At 47.3% G+C, this 14,830-nt stretch overlaps 1 protein-coding gene across 2 annotated transcripts; it reads left to right on the forward strand.

The window, feature by feature from the left end:
- The first annotated feature begins 145 nt into the window (after window positions 1–145).
- Window positions 146–13,959, forward strand: LOC120718777 (eukaryotic translation initiation factor 4E type 2-like). Of its 2 annotated transcripts, none has more exons than XM_040007486.1 (7): window positions 146–335; window positions 929–1,010; window positions 1,632–1,766; window positions 1,951–2,055; window positions 3,897–4,049; window positions 5,085–5,221; window positions 13,914–13,959. In XM_040007486.1, exons 1-7 carry the CDS (start codon window positions 319–321, stop codon window positions 13,942–13,944), a joined length of 660 nt encoding a protein of 219 aa, XP_039863420.1. In that variant the 5' UTR covers window positions 146–318; the 3' UTR covers window positions 13,945–13,959. The 2 variants fall into 2 exon arrangements, with proteins under 2 accessions (XP_039863420.1, XP_039863419.1); XM_040007485.1 differs by lacking the exon at window positions 13,914–13,959 and adding an exon at window positions 8,573–8,791 and having other exon boundaries at window positions 150–335.
- Window positions 13,960–14,830: the final 871 nt, after the last annotated feature.

Below are 14,830 nucleotides of genomic sequence, written 5' to 3' on the forward strand. Positions count from 1 at the left end.
ACTGTGGGTCCGCCATAATGTTTATACAGCACTTATTATTATTTTTAATGAAGTCAATTATCCCGCGTTGATCCTCCATACTTATGGACATAATGTTTCGCTTTTATAACCTTTCGTGAAAGGGCGATTAGTGACAGCTATTAAATTTGTCCCTTCGCGCCTTCCGTCCACTGTTCCGCCGTAAGCATGCGCATTGGCAGAAGCCGTCACCGCAGTCCAGTGTGTTGAGTAGAAGCCGAGTAGGGACAATAGATTAAAAATAGAAAAGTACAGGTGATACAGGCGGAGATAAGGAGCAGAACGAGACACGGAGGAGAGATGGATCAGTTGGAGCGGTAAGGCTCACCTTTGACCCGGAAATAACTGCAGATAACGCTCGAGCACGTAGAGCTAGCATCCAGTGTGATTCATTCAAACTTTATTTAAACAGACTGCGTGAAATAAGAGTTAGCCGTTAACAACAGCGTTTTTATCCAGGCAGTCGGGGTCTAAACTTTATTGACACAGCCTCCCTGAACAGTCCGTTTGTTTCGGAGCGTGAGACGGTCGCGTGCGCTGTTGTGTACAAGTGAGAGGACCTGTGGAGGTGTGACGTCAGCGCAGGGCTCCGTCTTTTAAATGGAGTTTAGGAAGGACGTGAGATAAAGGGGCGACTTCACCTGTGAGTAGTGACGGTGCGGTGTGTCGAATCTTTCCAGCCAATGGTTTCGGTCGCACGAAGCCCCGTTTAACAGCTCACTGCTGCCATCTGCTGGTCGTTCGGTGTACAGCGGCCCTGCTGTGATAACACATGCAGGCTACATATCAGTGGAAAAGCAAACGTAAAGATGACTCAAGCATTTTAGCTGTTCGTCCACCATAAACCATGGGCACGTCCCTCAGGTGACACCTGGGATTACCTGCTGAGTACTTCCTGTTTGTCTTTCAGACCCCAAGATGACAACGCACAGGAGACAGATTGTCACATTGACAATGCCGATGGAAACAACAACAACAACAACCGGCGCAAGGTAACCTGTTCCTCTGTTTTACCTGGTTACCTGTTCACGTCGTGCGCGTGTCTGTAGGCACGTGATGTTATCCCAGGTGGAAGTCTCGCTGAGACACGTGGCGTTAGAGGACAGACAACAGTTGTGTTTGTGGCTATATGACTGACTGTAATTATGCATGAAATCATCACGTCTCTGTAGGATTAAACTGTTTGAACATTATAAGTGCTTCATAAAAACAATGTCACGTGACTTTGCTGACAGGAAGCTAAAAGTGTTGTTTAATGTTCCTGTTGGAACTTTTGTATCGCCGCATAAATAAGAGTCATAAAACTCAGCACTTGTTTACTCTGCGGCCGCCCCACTTTATCCTCTGCTGTGCTATGAATCCTGGGATATGATGTGCCAACCCACATCATAACCCATCCTTGAAATCGGAGGAAAAGGACGACGCATTTGCAGCAGCCTTCGATTCAGGACCGCCTTCGTCACGCCACTGTGACGTAATCGGCCTTCAAACGCGGCCTCTGAAGGACGCGGGCCCTGACTGGGCACACACCTTGAGTTTAGACACTCTTAAAACCCTCAGACTGTGAGGGCCTGATTGGTCAGCAGCTGTGATGTGTGTTTTGTAACCTGCAGACGGTGTGTCCAGGTGCAGGTGAGCACCCCCTGCAGTATAACTACACCTTCTGGTACAGCAGGAGGACCCCGAGTCGTCCCGCCAGCTCTCTGAGCTACGAGCAGAACATACGACAGATCGGCACCGTGGCCTCGGTACGTATGGACAGCTTTCTGTGAGGACACGCCTCCTCTGAGACCACACCCCGTCAGCTTTACTGATAGTTTCAGTCTGACACGATTTTATTTCTTCTCTCTCTGATTCAGTCACATGATCAGTCTGACCGGATCAGTAAGTCTGTGCGATCGATCGTTCTGATAACCAATAATGTGTGTTCAGGTGGAGCAGTTCTGGAGGTTTTACAGTCATCTGGTGAGGCCAGGCGACCTGAGCGGGCACAGCGACTTCCACCTGTTCAAGGAGGGCATCAAACCCATGTGGGAGGTAACTAAGTACCCAGTACTCCTGCAGTACTCCTGCAGTACTCCTGCAGTACTCCTGCAGTACTCGTGTAGGACAGATTTGTGCTGCTCAAATGAAAGTACAACAATAAAATCATCATAGACACACAACACATGCAGGGCTGCAGTGACATCACCACGAACCAGACACGCCTGTGTTAGGCCACACCCACACCAAGAAAGTACTAATGAAGGAAGCATCAATGAATTCTTAGTGAAGTGCTGATGAAGATCAGGGGTACCAGACCTCCCTCCTGCTGGCCGCCTCCTGGAGAACACGACAAGCGCACCTTGCCCAGGAGGCTCAGCTCTCTCTTCACCACCATGGACCGGTGCAGCATCACTGCAGCCGCTCCAGTGCCAGCTGGAGGACACCACCTGATGAAACCAACAGAACCAATCTGCACGAAAGCCAGAGATGAGATTCTTGGCTACGCCTGTAAATTCTGTACATAAAGATTCTGAACAGAATCGGTGAGAGTACCATGTCCCACCAGGAACTAGTCCTGCCTACTGACGGCTCTGCGGACCAAGTTCTTGCAATGGTTGCTTAAGGATTAAATGGCCCGTAGTACGGCGATGGGCCCCTGTCTCTTTCCCTGGCTGTGCCCAGCTACATCCTGGGCCTGGCTCCAGGGCGTGGCCCTGGTAACCCCAGGCAGGGGGAACTGTTTCCTGGGTGAGCTTCTCATGGAGGTTTTTTAATAACTCTGTCTGGTCCCTAAACCCATGTCCAATTTGTCACGGGAGGCCCTACCAGGGGGCAAAAGCCCTCTGACACAAGCCCATGGATCTGTGCAGCGCACAAACCCCTCAACCTCCAGAAAGGTAGCGCTTCAGAGGGTTTTAATGAAGTACTGCTGGAGTGTTACTGAGGGCCGTGGGCTGTTTGAGCACAGTGGCTATCGTTGAATAACGTGTTTGTTTTGGCAGCCTGGATGTTAGCATTGAGGACGGTGTCGGCCTCTGATCCTTTTCTGGTTGCGTTTGATGCCGACGTAGGTGTAACACAGATGGTTGCCCCGTACCTGTAATCGACTCTGGCTAATTTCACTGCTGTCTTTCTAAACTCCGCCTGCCTTGATCCTGATGTGAACCCAACTGTTGCACTCCCCCCTCGGCTGGTGAAGTCATGAATGCTATGTCATCCTCATGCTCCACCACCTTGGCCCTGGTGGCCCCCGTAAAGATGAAGCATCTTAGATCCTCCCCTCACCCTGGTTAAATGACTTTGTGGGATTCACGTCGTATTCGTCTGAAGACGAGGAGTGATCGTGCCTTTGCCTCTTCAGCACCAAACCTCTGGAATGGTCTTCCTGCTACCATTCGTACCTCTGACTCCGTGCACTCCTTTAAAGCACGCTTCAAAACGTACCTGCTCAACCCGGCTTTGCCAACTCGCTCACTAATTGCTGTACCACTACTCATCTCTCTGGATGCTCATGATTATAATACATAATAATTCCACCAAGAATTCTTAACAGAAAAGCTGTTTTAACAGGGAAGTATTACCTGCTCATCAGTGTACTCGAGTACTGCAGGAGTAATCCTGGAGATGTACTCATGCGCTAATGCAGTACTGATACTGGAGCTTGTGATACTGCAGCAATCCTGTACCGCCCCCCTGCTGTGCTGCTCATACCAGTTGTCCCAGATAACTTCCTGCAGGGATGTTAGAGCTGTGTGGTCACATGACTGTCACCTGCAGAACCATACCACATGACAGGATGTATGAACAAGCTAGCCAATCGGGTACAGAGACGCACTCAAACTCCCCCCTGTGTCTCCTACCTGTCTCACCTGTTGTCTGTCTCACCTGTGCAGGACGAGTCTAACCGCAGTGGGGGGAAGTGGATCATCCGGCTGCGTAAGGGTCTGGCGAGTCGGTTCTGGGAGAACATCATCCTGGCCATGCTGGGCGAGCAGTTCATGGTGGGAGAGGAGATCTGTGGGGCTGTGGTCTCCATACGCTTCCAGGTAACCACACAACCACTGCAGTACTGTGCTACTGCAGGGCTGCTGCTCTGAGTCGGAGTGAGGCAGAGCGGAGACCTCTACCTGAGAGATCAGGGCTCAAACTGGGATTCAGTGCTGTCCAAGTAAAACACAATAGAACTGTGTTACTAAAGTGCAGCTAGTGATGACTGTGGAAGTCTGTGGAGGGCAGAGGTCAAGCAGAGAGAGGACGTCTGTGATTCCATCGTACAGGGTTACCAGGGTTACCCAGTGCTGGTGTGCTGGTCCCCTTTTTAATAAGAATGTGAAACTACACTGAGCGTCATGCTCAGTGCTGAATTCCACTTCCAGAGCTCAGGGACCTCCCGCGACATCTTTCAAAGTAAAAGTATTTCCAGTCTGGATCATGTGATCTGATCAGTGGGTAGCGTGGGTTCAGCTGGACGGGTGGGGTCTTGTTTGGCCTCAGTGTGTCCTGTATGGAAGACTGTGGCAGCAATGTCGTCGAGCTGTGTTCACAGACCAAATCAGTGAGTCCGATATATGAGCGCTGGAAGTGAGCTCAGAGGAGAGCTGCTGCTCCTCCACTGACAGGAGTCTGCTCCCTTAGCCTGAGCTTAAAATTAGACCGTCTGTCTCCCAAATCCAAACTGGTTCCCCGAGTTGTGCTCTGATGCATCCATCGGAGTATGTGTGTGTGTAAATATTAGATAGGAAAAAGGACTTGTGTGGATGGGTGAACCAGGCACGCTGTGCTCAGAGTAGGAAAGTGATATAGGAGAACCAGTCCATTCACCATTTCCTGTCAGAGGCCATAAGAAGATCGTTTGTAACCTTCACTAAAGCAGTTTCTGTGATGAGCTCTGACACCTGACTGAAACTCTTCAATGAGCCTCTGCAGATGATCTGCTAGCTGTTGGCCTATAGTTAGCTAAGATTAGCTGGGTTTAAACAAGCTTTTTAAGTAACGGTTTAACTACTGCCAGCTTGAAGGCCTGTGGTACGTTTATGATAACATCTGACCTCTGACCTGTCTGTAACCCGTCTGTCTGTCAGGAGGACATCCTGTCGATCTGGAACAGGACGTCCAACGACCAGACGACGACGTCCAGAATCAGAGACACTTTGAGACGAGTCCTGAACCTTCCAGCTAACACCATCATGGAGTACAAGACCCACAACGACAGCCTCAGGTACTACCACTGTGCTACCACTGTTATTGCTGCTACTGTTACTGCTGCTAACACTGTGCTGTCAGGTTGGCTGATGCTTTGAGTGTATTCATATGAACCTGACGGTGATCAAAGTCACCTGTCTCAGCTCTAAACCATCTGTACTTAACCCTTTAAAGCCGGTCGGAGCGGGCACGCTCTGTTTTGCCTAACCATATTTAAATCCCGGTAGAACCGGAACCTCGTAAGCTAGCGCAATAATTTTTTTGCATATGAAACCAGAGGAGTTGTACTTGCATCTGATGCCATCAGCTTGTCCTCGGTCACGGTTTCCTTCCACATAAAGCTTTGCAAAAACTGCATAAAAAGCACTTGAAGCAACAAAAACATAATATTCCAGAAACACGCTTTGCCAATCCGATCAGCTGTTTGTAACACTTGCTACGTTAGTTCGCGCTGACGTCTATTCTATCGCATGTCCGCATGACCTGCCCGAAACCGGAAGTGACGTCATTTTCGCGGAAAATGTAGTTTTTTACTTGTAGGCCTTTACCGATGCTTTTAAAAGTCATGTTTGACTTCATGCTTTTCTGAATAGTTTCTGGGATGCTTAGGACTCAAATTGCGCTGCTTTAAATAGTTTATTTTGACTCACCTGCTGTTTTCTCTGCAAATTTGCATTCTAGGATTGGTTTTAGTTTTTTCTGCAGTATATAAAAATTGCTGTATCTCAAAAATAAATCTATGAAGACACAAAATAAATTCCCTGTGGTGGGAAACTGTTTGTGCAACTTTTTTGTATTTAAAGTTTTGAGGGATAAGCCTCTTAAATTTCTCTATTTAGAAATATATGTTAAAAAAATAAAAACGATTTTAAATTTTTTGTACTTTATTGCAGCGGTCCCCAACCGTTTGTGCGCCACGGACCAGTTAATGCCCGACAATATTTTCACGGACCGGCTTTTAAGGTGTCAACAAAATAAAACTAGTACCGGTACCGAAAAAAATAAGATTTATTCATAACACATGTGAAAAGATTCGATGCCTATACAACCGTTGCAAGAGCTTGGTTCGCATTGCCAGCAATAACTCGGACTCGTTCCGGGTGGGTGATGGGCTCCGCCAGGGCTGCCCTTTGTCACCAGTTCTGTTCATAATTTTTATGGACAGGATTTCTAGGTGCAGCCAAGTGGCGGAGGGCTTTCGCTTTGGTGGCCCTCAGAATCTCATCTCTGCTTTTTGTGGATGATGTGGTTCTGTTGGCTTCATCGGGTGAGGGCCTCCAGCTCGCACTGGAACGGTTCGCAGCCGAGTGTGAAGCAGCGGGAATGAGGATCAGCACCTCCAAATCTGAGGCCATGGTTCTCAGCCGGACAAGGGTGGAGTGCCCACTCCGGGTTGGGGATGAGTTCCTGCCCCAAGTGGAGGAGTTCAAGTATCTCGGGGTCTTGTTCGCAAGTGATGGGAGAAGAGAGCCGGAGATCGACAGACGGATTGGGGCTGCAGCTGCAGTAATGCGGACGCTGCACCGATCCGTCGTGGTGAAGAGGGAGCTGAGTGTAAAAGCGAAGCTCTCAATTTACCGGTCGATCTACGTCCCTACCCTCACCTATGGTCACGAGCTGTGGGTAGTGACCAAAAGAACGAGATTGCGGATACAAGCGGCAGAAATGAGCTTCCTCCGAAGGGTGGCTGGCCTCTCCCTTAGAGATAGGGTGAGAAGTTCGGCCATCCGGGAGGGGCTCAGAGTAGAGCAGCTGCTGCTCCACATCGAAAGGAGCCAGCTGAAGTGGTTCGGGCATCTGACAAGGATGCCCCCTGGGCGCCTCCTGGGTGAGGTGTTCCAGGCATGTCCCACCGGGAGGAGGCCTCGGGGCAGACCCAGGACACGCTGGAGAGATTATATCTCTCGGCTGGCCTGGGAACGCCTTGGTGTTCCCCCGGATAAGCTGGAGGAGGTGGCTGGGGAGAGGGAGGTCTGGGCCTCTTTGCTTAGGCTGCTGCCCCCGCGACCTGGCCCCGGATAAAGCGGATGAAGATGGATGTGAAAAGACCAGGAAAACAGAGTTAACGATCAAAACGATAACAAAATAACGCTGAAAACCGATAAAAACCCTGAAAACTATACATTTCACACCTGAGCCTCAACTCTCGCGGCCCGGTACCAAACGACTCACGGACTGGCACCGGTCCGAGGCCCGGGGGTTGGGGACCGCTGGTTTATTGCACTTTTTTGCAATTTATGTAGTTACTATGGACTTAATGCTAAAATATGGGCTATAACAGTTGTATTGATGTATAGCAACTTGAAATGCTCCCAAAAACTGCTCCACAGCATGTAAAAATATCTCCTTCTTGGTTCTATGGCAGGTCTAAAGGGTTCATGATCCTCTAAACAGGGTTTGTCCTCTGTTGATGTTTGGGACATGAGGTGGAGCCACTTTTCATCTAATGAAAGGAAATCAGGACATTTGTTTTCTTTAGGTCAAAGTTGAGATCAAATGTACGTGTTCTCCCTGTCCTCCCTGTAAACCCACTGTTACCCTCTGTCCTCCCTGTAAACCCACTGTTACCCTCTGTCCTCCCTGTAAACCCACTGTTACCCCTCTGTCCTCCCTGTAAACCCACTGTTACCCCTCTGTCCTCCCTGTAAACCCACTGTTACCCCTCTGTCCTCCCTGTAAACCCACTGTTACCCCTCTGTCCTCCCTGTAAACCCACTGTTACCCCTCTGTCCTCCCTGTAAACCCACTGTTACCCCTCTGTCCACTCTGTAAACCCACTGTTACCCCTCTGTCCTCCCTGTAAACCCACTGTTACCCCCCTGTCCTCCCTGTAAACCCGCTGTTACCCCTCTGTCCACTCTGTAAACCCACTGTTACCCCTCTGTCCTCCCTGTAAACCCACTGTTACCCCTCTGTCCTCCCTGTAAACCCAGTGTAAACACTCAAGCGTGTTTAGAGAGCGGGAGGATTGCAGCAGATGGTTGTATTTGTATAGCACTTTATGTAGTCCCTAAGGACCCCAAAGCGCTTTACACTACATGCAGTCATTCACACACTGGTGATGGCAGCTACATTGTAGCCACAGCCACCCTGGGGCGCACTGACAGAGGCGAGGCTGCCGGACACTGGCGCCACCGGGCCCTCTGACCACCACCAGTAGGCAACGGGTGAAGTGTCTTGCTCAAAGACACAACAAACCGTCAACCTTCCGATTACAGGACGAACTGAACTCTTGAGCAACGATTGCCCAGATGACACTAATTCTGTGTTTAAACTAACAGCTGTGCTTGTCACTGCTGACTGGTGAAATGCATTGTGGGAAACGATCCTGATAAAGCAGTGAGACCTCTTCTGTCTTCTGTTTCAGGGACAACTCGAGCTTCAGGAACACCAAGATCTCTGTCTGAGGTCACCGGGGTCAGCCGAATGGCCCTCTGACCAATCAGGAACTGCCGTGGTGTTACTCTGCTCTCTCATTGGCCAGAGGATGGCCACATGGACCAATAAACTGACTGAACTGGACTGACGGTGTTAGTTTGTATCTCTGAAGTTTGTGCTGGTGTAAATAAAACTGAGTCTTCTTTAAGCTCTGAGTGTGACTCTTTAATCCCAGCTGGCACCTCCGGGTCCCAGAGCAGTATAAAGACCTGTCCCAGGATATTCCAGGATGGTAGCTGAGACTAATCTGGGTCTATTCCAGGCTGCAGTCCAGCAGGGAGCTCTGAAGATGGACTTGATCCAGGCCGGGATTAGCAGATCAGAGGTACCATCATCTGTACCTGATCCAGCTCACCTGTCTGATCACATGATTCACCTCCCCTGCTGCTCCTTGCACAGGAAGACTCAGTCGCCCTCTTACCACAAGCTGTGACACTACAGCGAGGTGCTGACATCATCAGCAGGAAGTGAAGACGTGACAACAACACAGGTGGATGCAAAGTTCCTCTCTCTCCACTGTAAGTGAATGTAGCTCGACCATGATTCTCTCTCTCCACTGTAAGTGAATGTAGCTCGACCATGATTCTCTCTCTCCACTGTAAGTGAATGTAGCTCGACCATGATTCTCTCTCTCCACTGTAAGTGGATGTAACTCGACCATGAATCTCTCTCTCCACTGTAAGTGGATGTAACTCGACCGTGATTCTCTCTCTCCACTGTAAGTGGATGTAACTCGACCGTGATTCTCTCTCTCCACTGTAAGTGAATGTAGCTCGACCGTGATTCTCTCTCCACTGTAAGTGGATGTAGCTCGACCGTGATTCTCTCTCTCCACTGTAAGTGGATGTAGCTCGACCATGATTCTCTCTCTCTCCACTGTAAGTGGATGTAGCTCGACCATGATTCTCTCTCTCCACTGTAAGTGGATGTAACTGGACGTTGACGCTCTCCCTCCTGGTCTCTGGTCCTCGCTCGTTCAGCCTGACATCATCTGCTTGGTTTTCCTTTGGACAGATGAAGCTCTGAGACAAAGGTAAACAGATCATTGATCGCTCGATTGATTGTTCTGATATTTGAGCTTCTGATGCTCAGACAGTCTTAGACTCTGTGTGTGCAGACAGGTTGTGTTTTGTCCTGTCTGATTTCCGATCCGTTGGAGCCCTCTCCCTGTTAAAAGGGAGTTCTTCCTTCCCACCTTCGATTGCCCCTCTAATTTTGTAGGCTCTTTGACTGCTGCTGTAAACCCGAGCTGTATACATAAAGTTACATTTTGCCTGAATATAGGGAGCACGGGACCTGAGTGATTTAAGTAAATCTGTTAATGAGCTTGATCTTCTTTAAAAGCAGCCAATCAGAGAGCTGCAGATCAAGTCTTGACCTTTCAGGTGTGTGTGTGTTTCCATGGTTACCATGATTGGATTAAAGGTGTCAGCGGGTGCCCTCTGTGGTTCAACCTGAGCATGTGTGGTCATAGTTACATACTCTGCTCTATCTCTCCTGATGCCATGACTGAGGCAGCACATTTGCACACACCATCATCGTGTTATTGCACAACGTGCATGTCTCTGGACAGCCTCTGGTGGCAGCCAGACAACCAGTGAAAGCCTCCACCTGCTCTCCAGTTGCTGTACCTGAGGGTCAAATTTTAGGATTTATGGTCTCTGAGGAGAACCAGTCACAAATGAGCTACAGCTGAGGGTCCTGTTTCAGAAAGCCGGTTCACTGAGGCTCAAGTCCTGAAGGGGTCATAGTTCATAGTGCTCCTACTCAGGTGGTCCTAGTCCCTTAGGAGGTTGAAGGTTTCCAGTGCCTGGTGGTTTGAGTGTTCAGCTTCAAGTCATCACAGTCTCTAATGTGGACTCAGATCTACCTTCAGATTAATTATCCCCAGAGGGAAGCATCTCTGTGACATCACCTGGAGACTCTTCACAAACCCCACAGAGTCACAGCTGCAGGAGGTCAGAGGAAATGTGGTCGTTTCAGAGGTTTTGACAGTCAGCTTTCAAACGCTGATACAAGCAAGCATCCTACGTGTGGTTAACTGCATCTCATTCATAGTTACTGTGGAGATGACACACAGTCATGTGATGTCAAACAGAAGCTCTTCTTCTGAGGGTTTATTGAAGTATTCTCACCTTAAAGCAGAGCGCGGTCCTCTGTGAAGGGGCCAGCAGGTCCCTGTGACCTTATCACCTTGGAGCTTCTACATTGTCATCATTTTTTAACGAAGCACTGCGTAGGCCTCTAAATTCTTAATCTGTTATTCACTTTAATACCTAACACAAGATTAAGGAGCAGACGTTAAAGGTAAGATGTTACATCATTCAGGTGGCAGGCTGGTCGATGGATCTAAAACCTCTGCTGTAGTATAAACTTACAGGTCATGTGACTCTGGCTACCCACAGTCCACAGTGACGCAGTGGTTAGCACTGTTGCCTCACAGCAAGTCCTGAGTGTGATTCCACTTTGAATTTGACTACATGTTCTTCTGCTGTCCATGTAACTGTGACATGTGACTGCATTGCGTCCAGAGGAAGCCAAACCCTGTAAAAGCATCAGTGTACATAAGCAATGTTGGTCTATAAAACCTATTTAAAACAAAAGCTTGCTCTTCTGTTTTGACTGGTATGTTTAGTGTAAATGTGTTTTCAGTGTTACAAACAAGTGATTCATACAGATTTCTGATGCTTGTCTCCTCTGAGTTGTATGTCAGCATTATTAAGTCTTATTACAGACTGCCAGAGCCGGTCCAGTGTTCCACAACCAGTGGATTCAGCCTTCCTCCTGAATCCGAGGGTCGACTACAAATCTCTTTTCCACAACACTGGCATACACTTTCCCAGGAAAGCTGTTGAGTGTGATCCCTCTGTAGTTGGAGCACACCCTCTACACCCCCTGCTTAAACAGGGCAACCACCATCTGATCTGCCAATGTAGAGGCAATGCAACACTGCAGAAACGTAACCCAGCAGCACAATAGAGTTCCTTATTGGAGAGTTATTGAGCGTTATTACCCCCACCCAGTGACTCTAAGAAGGCTGGGTGGGGTGCTGGAGAACTCTGTGGTGTCATTTGGCTCATACACACAAACAAAACTTAGGACCCATTCCACAACCACAAGGCGCAGGGAACCACCCATCTCATCACCGGGGAAAACTCCGACAGCAAAGGCAGCCAACCGTGGCGATACATGTACCGTAAATCCCGGACTACAGAGCGCAACTGATTAAAAGCCGCATGAAAGAAAATCATTTTGTACTTGTACAGGCCGCACCGGATTTTAAGCCGTATGCGTTTCCCCTGTAATATGAGATATTTACACAGAAATATTGCACCTGAGGAATTTTAAACGTTTAATTTAATCCGTAAGGTAACATAAATGTTATGGTAACATACAAAAATACATACTGCAAATGCTTCTTTTCCTCGAACAGCACCTGTAACACGGCTACCTTTAAGTATACGTACTAGGGATGCAACGATACCAATTTTTTCAAACCGATACGATACCGATACTTGGATCTGAGTACTTGCTGATACAGAGTACAAAAACCGATACTTCTACCACACACACACACACGAAAATACAATGAGTTGGAAGACAGGTTTTATTTTATTCTCTGCCGATAATAAATAATATCTTAATAAAAATGACCACAAAAAATTTCAAGTGAAAAATAAGCACTTCTGTTAAATTATTGCAGAGTCTCCACATTGTAATTTAGCAAAATATCACTGAACTATTGGCACTGTCCTCGAGCTTTCAGAATAATAAATAAACACTTCTGTTTGGAATAAAATAAATACAAATTAGGTTTGAGAATAAAATAAACTTTTAAATTGTTTGCAGAGTGTCCATATTGTAAACAAACAAACAAAATAACGAAGTATTCGGCATTGACGAACGAACTCCCCATCTGCCCGTGGATCATCAGTCCACTGTGCCGTTAAACCAAGGACTGACATCGCGCACCACACTGCTGTCTTTACCTCTTTAGAAAGTTTTGGCACCATTATCTCCTGATGTGTGGGCGGCTGGGAATTTCATATTGCAGCTCGAGTATGCTGAGAAGAATCCTATGTTTTCCACGACTGGCATTGGCTGGTCATCCAGAGCGATAAAATGAGTCAGAGCCTCCGTTATTTTACCTGCCCGTGGATTTTCTCTTGACATTTTTCATCGCTTTTCCAAAACCTGAGTTAAAGTTGGCTGTTCCGGTCCACACTGCTGACATTTTGTTTAGCCTAGCTACAGCAGCTTCCAGTTTCTCTTTTTTTATCTGAAGCTGCCAGTCTGACTCCTCTAACCCTGTGCCTGTTTAGCGCGGGATGTCCCCCTAGTGGCCAATCTAAAAAACTACAACAAAAATGACAAGCCACCCTCTGATTAATGAAATAAGTTAGTATCGGTTCATGGTATCGGTTAACTTTTACGAGTATGAGTACACACACATTTTACAGTATCGGCCCCGATACCAGTATCGGCATCGGTGCATCCCTAATACGTACATATCAGTAACACACAAATTACGTTGCTTATGGTTTTTTTACGGAACAGTGCACAAACAACATTACAACGTCTCTTAACAACCGGTAAAAATATATACGATATATATACTACTGATCAATTTTATTGGTCTACTGTTACCAGGCAAAATGTTTTTGGCCACATGAAAAAAAAATGCATAAGCCGCACGTCAGTATAAGCCGCAGTGTTCACAGTGTGGGGAAAAATTAGCGGCTTGTGACCCGAAAACTACGGTAGTACCACTCTGTCCATGCCCTCACATCAAGGGCAACTCAGAGGGGAACAGAGTCCAGGTCATCTATAGGAAACTGGTTGAGAACCAGAGCTATGCACCGAGGTGAACCTGACTATATCTAGTCATCACATCTTAACTTCATGCACCAGCTCAGGCGCCTTTCACACCAGAAAGGCGACATTACATTTGCCACAAGCCAGTTTTGGAAGCTGAAAATCGGAGCGCCAGTACATCAGACTGCCTCATTATCTACTAAGCACCCAACCCTACAGCCCCTCGTGTGGGTGGTAAGCCCGCAGTCTTAAGCCCTGTCTTTAAAATGAACTGACATTGCAGGTTAAATAATTAAATAATTAAATAAATAATTAAATAATTTCGTGGAGGTTTCAGGTTCCTTGTTAACAGACAGTAGTTTGACAAACCTGAATCAGTTTTTTGTGTTTCATCTTTGTTCAGACGAGTTTGTGTTCTTGTTGACTTTCTAAAAATCCGTCTGAATCTCTGGCAGGTTGTCAGGATGCAGCTTCGATGGTTGCTAGGGGCGTGTCTGTGGTTGCTATGCATCGAAGAGGTTCGGACAACAACCTTCAAGATCGCCTTGGTCGGTCCGTGGTCATGTGACCCGTTGTTTCCCGGGCGATGCCGACAGCAGCGGTCACGCTGGCGTTGTCCAGGTTACGGACTGACACCAGTATGAGCAGAGGGGTACTGGTATGATGTCAAAGTGCTGGACGAGGACTGCTCTGCCTCCAAAGGTCTGTTATCCAATCAGCCAACAGGACCTTAAAATAAAGTTCAGTAAAATATTTAGAAAGAGATTACCTTTAGTTACAGTTAAAGTTTTGTACCACTTTGGTTAACTCAGTATACACTAGAACAATCACACAATGATGAGTTAGCAGCCAATTATTAGACCCCCTGTTAAAAGGGGTTTTTTCTTTCCCACTGTCGCCAAAGCGCTTGCTCATAGGGGTCATGTGATTGTTGGGTTGTTCTCTGTATGTATTATTGTGCGATCTACCTGTACAATATAAAGCTCCTCGAGCGACTGTTGTTGTGATTTGGCGCTGTATAAATAAAATTGAACTGAATGACAATCAGAAGACATTTAATAAAACTTTTAATTTGAAAAGTCTGCTTGTTAGTCACATATTAGACCACTCCACCTCCAAAGGATCATGAGACATTTAATCAGTCATATCACACACGCTTATTTAAGTGTGTTTATCAGCTTACAGACTGGAGTAAGTGAACAATTTTTTATTTTCCTTATTTTTATTTGTTTGATATTTATTTGACCTTGACCTTTTTATTTTAGCTCTGACCAACTTTGGGGACTTTGAAGGTTATGGCTATGCCTACATTGGACCCTTTAATCCCGCCCTCTGTCACTCTGCCTCCCTAATGACTGAGCATTGGGAGGCT

The sequence above is a fragment of the Simochromis diagramma genome, unplaced genomic scaffold, assembly GCF_900408965.1.
Source record: "Simochromis diagramma unplaced genomic scaffold, fSimDia1.1 OVJJ01000674.1, whole genome shotgun sequence".
Classification (NCBI taxonomy): Eukaryota; Metazoa; Chordata; class Actinopteri; order Cichliformes; family Cichlidae; genus Simochromis; species Simochromis diagramma.